The 15,453-nt window shown below is 39.5% G+C and overlaps 1 protein-coding gene across 11 annotated transcripts in view; it reads left to right on the top strand.

Moving 5' to 3' along the window:
• Window positions 1-15,453, top strand: part of CCSER2 (coiled-coil serine rich protein 2) — a 172,155-nt gene that overhangs the window by 74,056 nt on the left and 82,646 nt on the right. For all 11 annotated transcript variants that reach the window (XM_008519073.2, XM_070616403.1, XM_070616394.1 and 8 more), the window contains one exon: window positions 12,579-12,669. In XM_008519073.2, the coding sequence (XP_008517295.2) occupies window positions 12,579-12,669 (91 nt within the window). The remainder of the gene's footprint in view (window positions 1-12,578; window positions 12,670-15,453) is intronic.

Genomic DNA, 15,453 nt, shown 5'->3' with positions numbered 1-15,453 from the left:
GTTGAATTGTTCTTGAATCCCTAGGATAAATTCCTCTTGTTCAGGATATATAATCCTTTTGATATGCTCTTAACTGAATTTACTAGTATTTATTGGTATTTTTACTTCATATTCAGAAGGATATTGGTCTGTAGTTTTCTTGTAGTGTTTTTGTCTGGCTTTTATATCAGGGTAATTCTTGGCTCATAGAATGAGTTAGAAATTTTTCTTCATCTATTTTTTTGAAAAGTTTGAAAAGGACTGGTGTTAATTCTTCTTTAAATGTTTGGTAGAATTCACCAGTTAAGCAGTCTGATTCTATAGTTTTCTTTATTGGGAGGTTTCTGAGGACTGATTCTGCCTCTTTTGGAAGTTTGTTCAGATTTTCTGTTTTTCCTTGAGTCATTTTCATAATTTCTATGCTTCTAATTTGTTTCTGTATTATTGTTCACAGAATTCTCATAAATTCTTTTATTTCAATAAGGTTGTAGTAATTTCCCTAGTTTCCCCTCTGATTTTAGTTATTTATTTATTTTCTCTCTTTTTTCTTTGTCAGTATAGCTAATGGTGTGTCAATTTTGTTCTTTTCAAATAACCAACTTTTGGTTTTGTTGATTTTCTGTATTTTTCTATTTTATGTTTTTCTGCACTAATCTTTGTAATTTCTTTCCTTCTGCTAGCTTTGGCTTTGTTTTCTGTTATTTTTCTAGCTCTCTAAGCTGTTTAGTTAGGTTATTGATTTTTAAATTTTTCTCTTTTTACCGTAGACATTTGCTGCTATAAATTTCCCTCTGAGCACTGCTTTTGCCCCATCCCATAAGTTTTGATATTGTGTTTTCATTTTAATTTGGAGAATCCAGGTATTTTCTGATTTTTCTTGTGATTTTTTTTCTTTGGTCCATTGGTTGTTGAAGCATGTTGTTCAACTTCCACATATGTGAATTTTCTAGATTTCTTTCTGTTATGATTTGTAATTTCATTATGTTTGGATTAAGAAGATTCTCTCTGTGATTTCAGTCTTTTTAAAATTGTTGAAAATTGTTTTGTGAATAACGTATGGTATATCTTGGAGAATATTCCATGTGCACATAAGAAGAATGTGTATTCTGCTTTTGTTGGGTGAATTTTAATTATATAGTCATGCACCACACAATGACATTTCAGTCGACAACAGAATGCTCGTATGACAGTGGTCCCATGAGATGGTACCATATAGCCTAGTGTGTGGTATGCTATACCATCTAGGTTTGTGTAAGTGCACTCTATGATGTTCACACAATGATGATATTGCCTGATGATGCCTTTCTCAAAACATCCCGTTGTTAAGTGATGCATGACTATATATATCTTTCAAGTTCAGTTGATTTATAGTATTGTTCAAGTGCTCTGTTTCTGTAATAATCTTCTGTCTAGGTAGTCTATCCATTATTTAAAGTGTAGTATTGACGTTTCCAGGTATTATCATAGAACTCTTTTTCTTCTTAAAATCTGTGAATGTTTGCTTCATATGTTTTGCTCTGTTGATTGGTGCATATATGTCTATAATTGTTATATCTTCTTGATTAATTGATCCTTTATCAATATATGATATCCTTCTTTGTCTCTTGTAATAATTTTTGACTTAAAAATATTCTGCTTGATATTAGTGTAGCCACCCAAGCTGTCTTTTGGTTACTGTTTGCATGGAATATATTTTTTGTCTTTTCACTTTCAACCTGAATGTGTCTTTGGATATAAAGTAAGTCTTAAATGACTCACTGTTTTTTTTTTTTTAAACCCACCCTGACAATCTCTACCATTTGAATGGAGTGCTAAATCCGTTTACATTTAAAGTAATCACTTTTAAGTAATGACTTAGTTATGTCATTTTGCTATTTGTTTTCTCTGTGTCTTACACTTTTTTTCTCTCATTTCCTTTATTACTGCCATTTTTTATGTTTAATTGATTTTTTTTGGTGTTCCATTTTGATTCTCTACTAATTTCCTTTTATGTGTATATCTAAAATGTTTTCTTTTTGGTTACCTGGGAATTACAGTGAAAATCCTAAGTTTATAACAATCTAGTTTGAGTTGTTACCCTCTTAGCTTCAATAGAATATAAAAACTGCTGTTATACAGTTGTATTTGCTTTTCTTTGTGTTATTGTCACAAATTATGTCTTAGCACATTGTATGCCTATTAATGTGGATTTCTAATTTTTGTTTTATGTATTTGTCTTTTAAATTATGTAGGACATAAAAAGAACAATTACAAACAAAAGTACAGTAATACTAGGTTTTATTATTCCCCGATTAGTTAAACTTTCTAGAGTTTTTTGGTTTGTTTGTTTTGTATGGCTTCAAGTTTTCTTTCTTGTCCATTCACTTTTGTATGAAGGATTCCATTTAGCATTTTTTTGTGAGGCAGGCCCACTAGATACAAACTGTTTTGTTTTTCAATCTTGTAATCTCTTAATTTCTGCTTCATTTTTGAAGGATAGTTCTCCTGGATATAGAATTCTTGGTTGAAGTTTTTCTTTAAGCACTTTAAAAATGCCATCCCACAGCCTTCTGCCTTCCATGCTTTGTGATGAGAACTGACTGTTAATCTTACTGTGGATCCCTTGCTTTTTTAATACATCACTTTTCTCTTGTTGCTTTAAATATTTTCACTTTGTCTTTGTCTTTTGACAATAGGGATATGATGTGTCTTGGTGTGGCTGTCTGCATTTATCCTTTTTGTAATTAATTTGCTTCCTCAGTGCGTAGATTCATGTCTGTTTTCAAGTGGGAGAGGTTTTTGCATGTTGTTTCTTCAAATATTCTTTTTGTTCATTTTCACCCCTCCCTCCTTCTGAAGTTATCATGCAGATGTTGGAATGCCTGAACTGTGTCCTAAAAGTCTCTTAGGCTTTTTGCTTTTCTTCATTTTTTTTCTTTCTTCTTCTCAGCCTGAATAATTGCAATTGCCCAATCTTCAGATTTGCTGATTTTTTCTTCGTCCTCCTCAGATGTGCTATTGAAACTCTCTAGTTATTTTTTTTTCATGAGGACCAAATGAAATAATTTATTAAAAATGCTTACCATAATACCTGGCACCAAGTAGGTATGCAGTAAATGTAAGTTGCAACTGTAATCCCTTAGTTCTTAAGAGTTGTCAGTTAGTTATTCTTTCTTTTTAAATTTTTAATTGTGGTAAAAAAAATTACATAAAATTTGCCGTCTTAGCTATTTTAAAATGTACAGTGCAGGAGCTTCAACTGTATTCACATTGATGTGCTACAGATCTCTAGAACTTTTTTATCTTGCACGACTAAAACTCTACATGCATTGAACAATGAGCTCCCCTTTTTCCTCTCCCCACATCCCTGGTAATCCCCATTTTACTTTCTGTTTCTGTAAGTTTGATTACTCTATATACTGCATAACAGTGGGATCATTCAGTGTTCACTTTTTTGTGATCAGCGTATTTCACTAAGTACAGTGTCCTCAAGGTTCATCTATGTTGTAGCACGTGACAGGCTTTCCTTCTTTTTAAAGCTGGATAATATTCCATTGTATGTGTATACCACATTTTATTTACTCATTTATCATTGATGGACATTTAGGTTGTTTCTACATCTTGACTATTGTGAAATAATGCTGCAGTGAACATGGTGTGTAAATCTCTCTTTGAGATCCTGCTTTCACTTGTTTTGGATATAGACCCAGAAATGTTAGTGCGTTTTTATTTAAGTTGTTATGCTTTCACCTCCAGAAGTTTTGTTTTTCGTTCCTTTATATTCTGCCTCTTGCTGGTGTTCTGTATGTGGTTAGATGTGCTTTGCCTGTGGTTTTCCTTAGCTCTGTGAGCATATTTGAGAGTTGATTTAAGTCTTTGTTAAGTTCAGTGCTTGGGCTTCCTCAGAGGTTATTTCTGTTAATTTTTTTTCTGTGAATGGATGATACATTCTTTACATACCCCTAAGTTTTTGTTGAAAACTGGGCATCTTGAATATTTTAATGTGGCAACACTGGAAGTCATATTCTTCACCCTCCTTAGGGTTTGTTTATGTTACTTGCTGTAGGCGATAGCTGTTTATTTTTTTAGTGACTTTGCTGAACTATTTTTGTAAAGTCTTTTTGTCATGTGTGGTCTGTGAAGTCTGTGTTACTTTAGCGTCTGTTTATTTAGTGTTTCATGCAGAGATTTCCTTGAATGCCAGAATCCAAAAATAAAAAAAAAGAGGGAGAGTGAGAGTAAGAGAGAGGAAGGGAAGGAGGGAAAGAAGGAGGGAGGCAGAGAAAGAACAAAGAAATAAAAAGTCTCAAGATCAAAATTTAAATAAAACCTCTTGTCGTCTTTGTCTTCGCGTGTTGCTCTGTGTTGGGGTACCTCAGTGCTTGGCCTGAGCACGTACGGCTGCACCAGAGCCGTCTCTTGCTGCTGCCTCTGAGCCTGGAGATCAGCCAGAGTTGAGAGCTCGGAGTCTTCTTAGGTCTTTACTGAGTATGCATCCTGCCCTGGGCACTTTGTGGCTTTCTAAATTCCCTACTCTACATGGCACTTTTGAATTGCCTAATTTCCCCAAAGAAACGCTCTCTCCAGCCTTTTCTCTCAGTCTTTCAGTATTTTATTATGTGTCTCAACTATTATCTTTTGCCCCAGAGTGGTTGTGGATTGTTTGCCTTATGCCCACCACATCTCTGCCCTGAGTGAATTCTGAGTTAGGTAAAACAAAGACAAGCACTTTGTGTCAGTCATTCGGGGAACCCCAGAGCAGACACATACAATTCTTTGTCAGTAAGGTCTCCACTGCGCTCTTTGGAACAAGTAACCAGGATCTCAAACTAAATTACAGACTTGAAGCTGGGGAGGGGCAAGTGGGAAAGGCCAGTCTTGTTAGTGATTGGAATGCAAACTGTTACAGCAGCTCCCAGAAGTGGTTCAGAAGTTTCTTATGAAGTTACACGTGTCCTCACTCCAGCCCAGCAGTCCCGCCCCTGGGTGTTTACTGCAGAGAAATGAAAGCTTATATTCACACAGGCGCTTCTACATGAGTCTTCTAATCGCCTTATTCATAATAAACAAAAACTGTAAAACCAAAATGTCGGTGAGTAAATAGGTATACAAACTAGTACATTCATGCAATGGAATACTACTCAGCCGTAAAACATAATGATTTATTGATATATTCAGTGGCTTAGATGAATCTTAAAAGGTGTTCTTCTGATTGAAGGAACCCAGTCCAAAGGGTTACATACTGCATGATGCCATTTATATGACATTCTTAAAAGACTAAACTATAGTGATGGAGAACAGCTCATTGTTTGCCAGAGGTTTTGGGTGGGAGGATGTAACTATAACTGGATAGTACAAGGGAGTTTTTTTGGGTGAAGAAACTGTTCTGTGTCCTGATTGTATTGGTGTTTACACAAATTTCTGTGTGTTTTAAAATTCATAAACTATATGCCAAAAGAAGAAATTAATTTTACTGCATAATAATTAAAACAAACCTAGTGATGGTACCATTCGTTTGTCACAAACATTTAGCCTTTCTCCAGTTTATTAGTGAAGGAGAAGCTCACTGGAGGAAGTGCTGGCCCACCGTCTCGTAGTTCACTCTGGTTGAGTGGAAAAGCCTACTCAGAGGCCAGGGAGTTCTGTGGCAGTTCTGCTGACACGTGCTCAGTCTGAGTTTTAATTCCACTGGGGCTCGTGGAAAGCCTCTGAAGCTAGCGAGTGTGCAGATTGAGGTTTTCATTGTCATACTCCCAGCTAGTGGTTGTGTTAGATGGTCTTCCAACTAAAACTGGTGTGTAGATGTTGGCTTCCAACAGGTGCAGACTTGCCAGTTAGAAGAAGAGCCTGCCATAACAAACGTGGAGCAGAACCTCCTTCCCACGTTGACCAGTCTCCATGCTGCATGGCTTCCTTTCTTCCTGTAATGGTACAGTTCATAGCCTGTGCAGATGACAGATTTCTAAGCTGATGAAGAAAAATTATAGTAGACTAATTTATTTCCTTCTCTCTTTGCCTGGAACCTTACTGAAAGGTTTAATAACATCTCTGATAGAACTCTTTTCAAAATCTGATATTGGAGGGGCAGGCCTCGTGGCGAAGTGGTTGAGTTCTCACGCTCCGCTTCGGTGGCCCAGGGTTTCACTGGTTTGGATCCTGGGTGCGGACATGGCACTCGCTCATCAGGCCACGCTGAGACGCTGTCCCACACAGCACAACCAGAGGCACTCACAACTAGAATATACAGCTATGTACTGGGAGGCTTTGGGGAGAAGGAAAAAGAAGAAGATTGGCAACAGATGTTAGCTCAGGTGCCAATCTTTAAAAAGAAAAAATAATGTGATATTGGAGAAACATGGACCTTCTATAAGTGTGAACAGAGGAAAAATTGTCTAAAACGGATATAATCATAGGCTGCATAATAACCTTTCGGTCAAGCATATACGATGGTGGTCCATAAGATTAGCACCTGTTGGCCTAGGTGTGTAGTAGGCTGTACCATCTAGGTTTGTGTAAGTGCAGTCTTCGATGTTCACACAATGACTAAATCGCCTAATGATGCATTTCTGAGAATGTGTCCCCGTCATTAAGTGACGGATGACTGTATTAGAAGCCAGTCTTCTCACTGTCTCCCTTGTCAGACTCGTTATTCAACGTCTTTTATTTGTCATCTGTGTGGTGGTGACTCCCACCCCTCAAATCTCTGTTCAACTCCACACCCTTGTGTATTCAGTTGTCTGTGGGAGATGTCCTCTCGAAGATGCAGCAAGCACGTCAAAATCATCAGGTTCTAAAATTAGATCTAATTCTTTTATCTCCTACTAGATGTGGTCTTTTTTATACTTTATTTTAGTGAATAGGACTCAGCCGTCTGTTTCTCAGGCCAAGAACCCAGGAGTCATTCATGGCTCCTTTCTTACTTCTCAGTTACCTTGGGTTCTGTAGACCCTGACTCCTCAGTATGTCTCATAACTGCTTTTTCTTTGTTCTCACTGACACTTGTTAACATCAGGCTACCATCTTATGTCACATGGATTCTGCAATAGCCACAAAACTGGCTTTTCTTTCTCACTTCGATCCATTCTCTGCGCTTCAGCCAGAATAATATTTCTTTAATGCAAATCTCAATTATCACTTTTTTTTTAAGATTGGCACCTGAGCTAACATCTGTTGCCAATCTTCTGGTTTTTTTTCCCTTCTTCTCCCCAAAGCCCTCCAGTACGTACTTGTATATTCTAGTTGTAGGTCCTTCTGGCTCTGCTATATGGGACGCCGCCTTAGCATGGCTTGATGAGCAGTGCTGGGTCCTCACCCAGGATCCACACCAGTGAAACCCTGGGCCCCTGAAGTGGAGTGCATGAACTTAACCACTGGGCCACACGGCTGGCCCCTGTCACTTCTTAAAATTTGTCAGTCGTACCTCTGTAGTTGAAATAAAATCCAGACTTCTTACTATGGCCTAAGTGGTTGTTTATGTTGCAACTCTACTTGTTTCTTCCCCTTACACTCTGTTTGAATGTCGTCTTGGTCAGCTCCGGCTACTATGACGAAACACTGTAGACCGAGTGGCTTAAACAACGGACATTTGTTTCTCACAGACCTGGAAGCTGGCGGTCCAGGTCATGGTGTTGGCAGGTTCAGTGTCTGCTGAGGGCCCTCCTGGCTTGCAGACAGCTGCCTCTCACTGTGTCCTCACGTGGCAGGGAGTGGGAGAGTGTGCTGTGGTCTCTTTCTCCTCTCATAAGGACGCTAATCCCATCCTCGGGTCCCCACCGTCATGGTCTTGTCTGAACCTAATTACCTCCCAAAGGCCCTACCTCCAAATATCCTCATACTGGGGGTTCAACACATAAATTTTGGGGGGACACAAACATTCAGTCCATAACAGTGTTTGAGTAGATCAGGTCAGCACACTCCGTCCTGTAAGCCAGATCTGACCAACCTGGCTTTTCACAGCCTGCAAACTAAGAATGCTCTTTATATTTCAAGTGGTTACACTTTTCTGGTTATATAAGTGCCTGCATAATATACTTAACTTTGTCTGCAGGCCGGCAAAGTCTGAAATATTTACTTCTCGACTTTGGAAACATTTTTGCTAAACACCTGGAATGGGTTGTGCTTTTTACTTCCTTGCCCTCACCGCACTGTTTATGCAGAAGGGTTCTCTTCCATGTTCTATAGGCCGGGTTTGCTCGTTGTTTAGATTGTCTCTGACTTGACCTTGTTTTAGGTTGTCTCTGACTTGCTCAGACTTAGATATCCATCTGATGTACTCTCCTGGCCCTTGAGCAGTCACCACGCTGTAAAGTAACTGTGTGTTCCCTGGGAGACAAGTAGCCTTGGCGGGTCGTTGTGACTTTGTTAAATTAACATTTGTTAAGTAGAGCCCTGGAGTGTTGGATGGTGAACCTCAGTTCAACAAAAAACCGCAAGGGGAATTCAGATAAAAGAGTTTATTACTTACAGATCCTGGAGGAAGTACAGGGCAGGCTTTGAGGGCCTTATGGAGAAGTACCTGGCCTACCATGAGGGGCTGTGCAAGTTCAGACAGAGCAGCAGGACCTGGGGCATGGGCCTTTATTAGAGTCCGTGGTGGAACGCTTTGGGGTTCCCAGGGTAAAGCGGGATCGTTCCGTTCAAACTGAAAAGGGCAGGGTTTTGGATAGCTCCATGGGGTCTTCTCTAAGGGGTGCACACGGGGAAGGCCCTGGGAGGCGGGGAGACTGTTGCTCCCCAGAGCTGCTGGGGCAGTTGTATGAGGAACTTACATTTGCTGTAACTCTGGCGCTGTTATCTAGGCGGGTGCTCCAGGAGGGGCTGGCTTCAGTTCAAGGCCCTGCAGGCCGCTTGGCCACACAGAATGGATGCTGAGGCAGCAGTATCACGGAGGAGTTTAGTTGCGCACTCACAAAAGTGGGGATTGTCTTTTTACACGGGTGTATCCTGTGTCAGAATTGGGCCTTGTGTGTATTGGTTTTTGTATGTGTTGGATTACTGAGAGTGTGTCTTATGGTTGCCGCGTAGAAGGGCAGGATCAGCTCCCCTCCCCCAAATTTGTTAGAATGTTATGACTGATGGTGCCACACATGTACCAAGAGGGGGTGAGAAGAGTTATTGCTCACCGAGTGAGGCTTTCTGCGGAGAGCAGGGTAGACACCCAAACTGGTCCAGAATGGCTTGAGTGAGGAGGGGAGGGCACATGGCTCTGGATTTATTGTGGTTGGAGGACAGGCTGGGTCGAGGGCTCCCACACACAGCCTAGATTTAGATTTGTGTGCTTGGAACTTCCCTGCTGATGCCAAGGGAGGTAGATTTTTTCCAACAAGAAGTTTTGCTTATTATAAATGCACTGTGTCCTTATTACAGAAAAATCAAAAAGAACATAAAAAAGTGTAAGTACATACTATCTCATGTAATGGAAAATTCTAACAGTCCTTTGGTTTGTCACCATCCAGGTATTTTCCTGTATTTTTTAGCATTTAAGATGGAGTCATATTGTGCACATGTAATCTGTTTCTCCCCCTACCCCCATTTTACAGAGCATCTTTCCATGAGACTAGGTAAATTTCTAAAACATCATATGTAATAATTTATTGATGAGTGTTAATTTGAGGCATGAATATGGATAGTTTCCCCTTGGTTCCTCCCTGTAACTGTTGCTAATGGTGTTACGCTTCCTTTCCCACTGGGCTTTCCCAGTAACTTCTCAAAATGGTATCACAATTGTTCCACCACTTTTGCATTCATTAGAACTGGCTCATTCCCATTCTTTAAGACTATTGTTTTAAACCTTTCATTATGAAGTGAAACCTGCAGAAAACCACATAAAACAAATAGAGAGTTTAGTTAGTTATTAAAGTTATAGGGCCAGCCATTGTGGCCTAGTGGTTAAGTTTGGTGCACTCCACTTTGACAGCCTGGGTTCACTTCCCGTGCACGGACCTACATGACTCTGTTAGTGGCCATGCTGTGCTGGTGTCCCACATACTTAAAAAAAAATAGAGGAAGATTGGCACGGATGTTAGCTCAGGGTGAATCTTCGTTGGCAAAAAAAAAAAAAAAGGTCGAGCACATCTTTGGCAGCGCTGGCAGTGTTCCCTTTGCTCTTGGTGCATCTCAGCAGCCCTGCTCTGGACTGAGAAAGTGTGGTTCCAGTGCCTTTGATTCTTTGCCTTGTCACTGGTTGTTGATCTCACCAGGGGCACCCAGCATCATCTGGTTTCACACATACTCATATATACAATACAGCCAAATGTTTGTATAGAGGATTTGATTCTTTTGGGTAAAATTACATAACTCATACTGCTCATTGCAGGAAATGAGAAGATACAGGTACTCTAAACAAAAAAAAAAGAAAAAAATCCATAATCCTAAAATAGAGGGTTAACTTGTGTTTCATTTTTCATTCCTATTTTTTTCTATGCATATTATATGGTTTTTTTTAGTAAAATGGATAATTCTGTACATACTGACTGTTTTAAAGACCTGAAGTTTTTTTCAGTTAACATCTAGGCCTTCTCAGTAGAAGAATGTATTTTTTCTTTAAGGTGAGAAACATCTTGTGTTCATACTGATACTTCCCATTTATATCCAGAAACATAGAGTTTTTGTTTAATTTCATTGTTTTTTACATCCTTATTTCCCTTTTCCTAAGATGAGAATCCATTTTTCAACAAACACCAATCAATATAAGGCCTGTCATTTGTACCCATGTGTACACGAGCATCTCGGAGTAATAACACCAGCGCTACCATAGTAATAATGTGATTACTTACAACTGCTTGAGGGTTTTTTCTCCACTTGAAATAGTTTCCCTCTGAGTGTTATGCCATCAACTTGAAACACAGTTAGATTCATTTATTTTGATTTACTTTTGACTTATAGAGATTCATTCTAAGAGCAAAAGATTGGAAATGACCCAATCTATTTTTCCCCCCAATTAACATATTTCCATGTCTGTAAGATATATTTTTATTATCTTTTCTTAAGAACAGCATAATATTCTGTTGTATGACTATATTACACTTTCTGTTTAGTCATTTTTCTGTTGTTGGGTATTTAGGCTATTCCTGCTTTTTTGGCATTCTGAACAATGCTGCAATAACCACACTAATACATACATATTCTGCTTTTGTCTATTTCTAAGGGATAAATTCTTAGAAAGGAAAAATTTGCCTTTTTAAAAAAGGTTTTAGCTAAATTTTAACAAATTGACCTCCAGAAAGTTTGCGTGAATCTAATCCTTTCTGGAGTGTAGATGAGTACTAGAGTCCTCTCAATCATGAAACATCAACATTTGTGTTAGCATTCTTTCCTACATTGTATTTATTGGCTATTTATTTTATATTTATTTTGTGAATTTTCCACTGTGGACTTTGCCAGTTTTTTTTCACGTTCATCTTTTTTCTTGAGCTTTAGGAAGAGTAGGTATTAAGGACAGCAAATATTTCATGATGGAAAGAGGTTCTGCGAAACATCTCTTTTTTGTGCCATGGTTAGATAATTATCCAGAGTTTTTTCCTTTTAAATAATAGCGATTATTTCAGTTACTTTTTGTCCTCAATGGATCCTGGAAGGAAGGCCCAACAACACAAAATTCGAAAGATTTGGATGGAACACAGGGAAACCATTCTAATTTTATTCACATTGTCGGAAATAAAGTCTTCCCTTTCTGTGAGAGTTTTTCAAGGCTGTAATCTCTAAGTCATTTAAAAATGTGTGGCTTTGTGATGTTTTTACTTATATTGTACTCTGGAAAGGTCTGCAGTGTTGGATCAATTCTTGGATTGGAAGTTTTTGTTTATTTCTTTAGACTTCAGAACAAGAGTCTTTGAAAGCAAAACACCGCTTTTCTCAGGATAGGTGATAGCTAGCAATAGCAAGGTTGCAGATAGAACCGTGGAGGGGCTGCCTATACCAGTTCGATAGTCTAGTCCTGTTATAGAAAAAGAACAGATTAAGGCAAACCAAGGAGGTGGTAGTGGGGCCAAAGGTAGTGGTAGGTAGGCTTGGCACAAGAAAGGAAATGGAATAATCACATCGTTAAAGGCTTATTTCCTTGTTTTACGTAAGTGGCCCAATCCCTAGAGATAATAAAACAACCTCCTACACCAAAGGTGAATAAGTTTTGGGAGATTCTTTACCACTTTTGATTATTTGTGTTATCAGGGAAGTTGTTAGAAGCATGGAATCAGGAGACAGACCTCCTATCTTCGCATCTGATCTTGGCCAGGTGTTAGGCTCTCTGTGCATTGATTTCATCATATATAGTATGAGGATCGTACTCATCCCTAAATCATAGGGTTATTTTGAAGATTAAACAAGTGAATTAATATTTGTAGAGCGATTAGAACAATATCTTGCATATAGTAAGCACCATAAGTTTTTTAAAATAAAAAAAATCTGATGGGGAGGAAGACTTAGGAGGATGTTACAAATAGCTTGATCAAGTAAAACAGTTGACTCTATATTTTCCATTAAAAATTTTTATTTTTAAAATCTATTCTTAAAACACAAACCTTGAGTAAATTCAGATTATCATATAGTTATATTTTCAAAACCATTAATTACACACATCATTTGAGCTAGATTATAGCATTTTTTACTGCTTTTTTTCACAGGATATTCTGAATAACCTTGAATCATGTGACCTTGAGGATGATGACCTTATGCTTGATGTGGATCTGCCTGAGGATGCACCTCTTGAAAATGGTACGTGGGGACAACATGGAACCGTCAGAAGTTGGCTACTTGCTTGTATCCACTTTGATATGTTATTTACAGACTTCCTAATCTCAAGGGAGGAAGCCTTTTCAGACTGAGAATCAATCTTAAATTACGTTATATAGGTTCATTAGAAAACTTATTTAAATGTTTAAAACCTGATTTTGTAGGTCTTAGATATAATTCTGTAGGATCCAATAACATTGCAGACCTATACCATAAAGTAAGTGGTAGGTTGGATTTGTCCTTTTTTTTCTCTGTGTGCATATCCAGTTTTTCCTCCTTTGGTCTCATTTTAATTCTAAGAAGAAATACATTTAGAGAAACAGAGATAATCATTTGACTTGGGAAACAGCAATAAAAGTCACTAAGTTGGTAAATATTTTAAAAAGATCAATTTGGGGAAAATGGTGACCTTCTGAATTAATCATTCTGCCCTTTTTACTTTCAAATCCAGTCTGTCTTCCTCTCCTGATCCCAGTAACGGCTGGAGTGGAGCTTCAGATAATCCATATGCAAGAGGCGTGAGCACTCTTGCCCTGACTGGCATAGCGCTTGTGGGATTTCTTACCTCAAGGACTGGTCGAGAACCAGAGCCCAGCCCAGGAAAGCCCCTGGGACATGGGTTGAAGTGGGGTCCTTTTGGGAGCAGGAATGGTCCAGAGGTCTGTGAGTCCCCATTGGTCAACGTTTGCCTGGTCTCTCAGGCCTCCCAGGGGCCAGGGATGAACTGGCAAGGGTGGTGAAGTCCTTTTTATACATGATGCTAGAAAAATGCAAGGGAACGTCAGAGAGGGTGGGTGTTTGTTCTCTGCTTCATTGAGGTCCTAGGAGCCTGCTCACGGCTCACTTTTGTCATATTGGCCAGGCTTTTATTGCGCTGCCACGATGCTATGTAACAATCTCAAAATCTCAATGGCTTTCAAAACAAATGTTCATTTTTCTTATTCATGGATCTGTGGGTTAGCAGAGGCAGCTCAGGCTGTGGGACTGAGTTCAAATCTGTTCCTTGTTCTTTCCTTTCTGCGACCAGGACTCCTTGGAGCAGCTTGCTCTTATGGCAGATTTCAGGAGACAGCAGGGGAGCAGAAGCATACATATAATAGCTCTTAAAGTCTTGACTTAGAACCGGCACACTGTTACTTCCACCCACAATCTGTTGGGACGAAGCAAGTTATATGGCCAAGCCTAATGCCAGTGGGACTGGGAGGTATGCTCAGCTCACAGTGAGAAGCTCCGCGTCAGAGGACACTGGATGTACAGTTCTGTTAAGGGAGAGAATGAAGAGCTGAGAACAGTATCTGCTCTTCCACAGGGGTAGAGACTGTCGCACCTTCTGTGGTTCCGCTGTCGTGTGTCATACTCCAGCAACCAGAGCTGAGTTCTAGTCACCTGAGGGAGAAAAATCACAGCCAACACTCAGGAGGAGGAACAGGGAAAACCACAGAACTCTCGGGATTAGAGCGGCCCAAAGAGAGAGTGGGAGGACTTAGGGAGATTTGATGGCAGCACACTTCATTCTGGAGCTGTACAAGGTTCCCTGACAAGACGGTTCAGTAGAGGACAGAAAGCTTAGCTGCTGTTGAAATCTGAGTTGGTGGCCAGGAAGGTCAAGTGGAAAAATATTGTAGAAAACAGAGGAAAAACATAAACCATTGAAAATTATAGGGGAAAAAGTCATGAGACTTCATGATCCAGAAAATTTAATGTGAAGTTTTAAGGGCTGGTAGCGAGGAGGGAGGGATTTGCCTCCTTGGGATAAATCACATCCTAGATAATGTATTACATCCTAGATAATGTATTAATTTTTTATAATTACTTCGGGATTATAACAGCTTCTCTTTGAAAACCGAATGCCCTTTCGGAGCTACAAAGAAGTGGAGCGGTGGAATCGGTGTTAGAGCCTTCTCTTTGAAAACCGAATGCCCTCTCGGAGCTACAAAGAAGTGGAGCGGTGGAATCGGTGTTAGAGCCTGCCTCATCTTTAAAGCACCGCAGGATGTTGTCCACGTGTTAGATAAAAGTAGAATCTCAGGGACATTTACTCTTTGAGGTCTGGGGTGGGGGGCTTGTGAAACTTAGGAGGGAACTCCTGAAGTGTAACAACTCACAGATGTTGTAGATTTTCCTCGAAGAAGGCAAACAAGTGTTGACTATTTGGAGCTAATGGAACACTGAAGAAAGCAGAACATGGATTCTAAAATATGTGGCCTTCAGAGACACCAAAGATAAAGTAATATCGAGGTTTGGTCCTAGCAGGAAGTGGAGAGTGACTGTTCTCTGTACAGCACTGAGGTCCTGAAGGACTGCCCACTCATCGAGGTTTGATTGGGAGGATGGGGGGTTACAAGGACTGGCACAAGGTTTGAGGAGTCTTCTAATACACTTTTGACGACTGGTTTTAGTTCCCTTTAGATTCTGGTTTTTGAGGCCGTTATGCAAATTTGGGTAGAGTTTTGATGGGTCACTTTGAACCTTTCTGGGTTCAGTAGTAGGGTTTAAGGTTGATACTGTAGTGCCTGTGTCAGTAAAACGTTTGCAAGGTTGTCCTTTCATATTTAGAGAAGTTTATCTTTGAGCGTAAGGGTAGAACCAGAAATTGGGTGCTTGATTCCCCCTCAGAAGACTTTGATTAGTCGCCCACTTTATTTTTTCTCCTTTATTTCTTATGTGAGGCAGACCACTTGCTTTCCCAGTGCCCTGCTATTTGCAGTATCTGTAAGTGTGTTGAGAGACTCCTTCCTTCTATGTTGAAAAGACTGAGGGGAGACG

Source organism: Equus przewalskii, chromosome 1 (assembly GCF_037783145.1).
Source record: "Equus przewalskii isolate Varuska chromosome 1, EquPr2, whole genome shotgun sequence".
NCBI classification, from domain to species: domain Eukaryota; kingdom Metazoa; phylum Chordata; class Mammalia; order Perissodactyla; family Equidae; genus Equus; species Equus przewalskii.
This window is presented reverse-complemented; position numbering and strand designations above follow the sequence as displayed.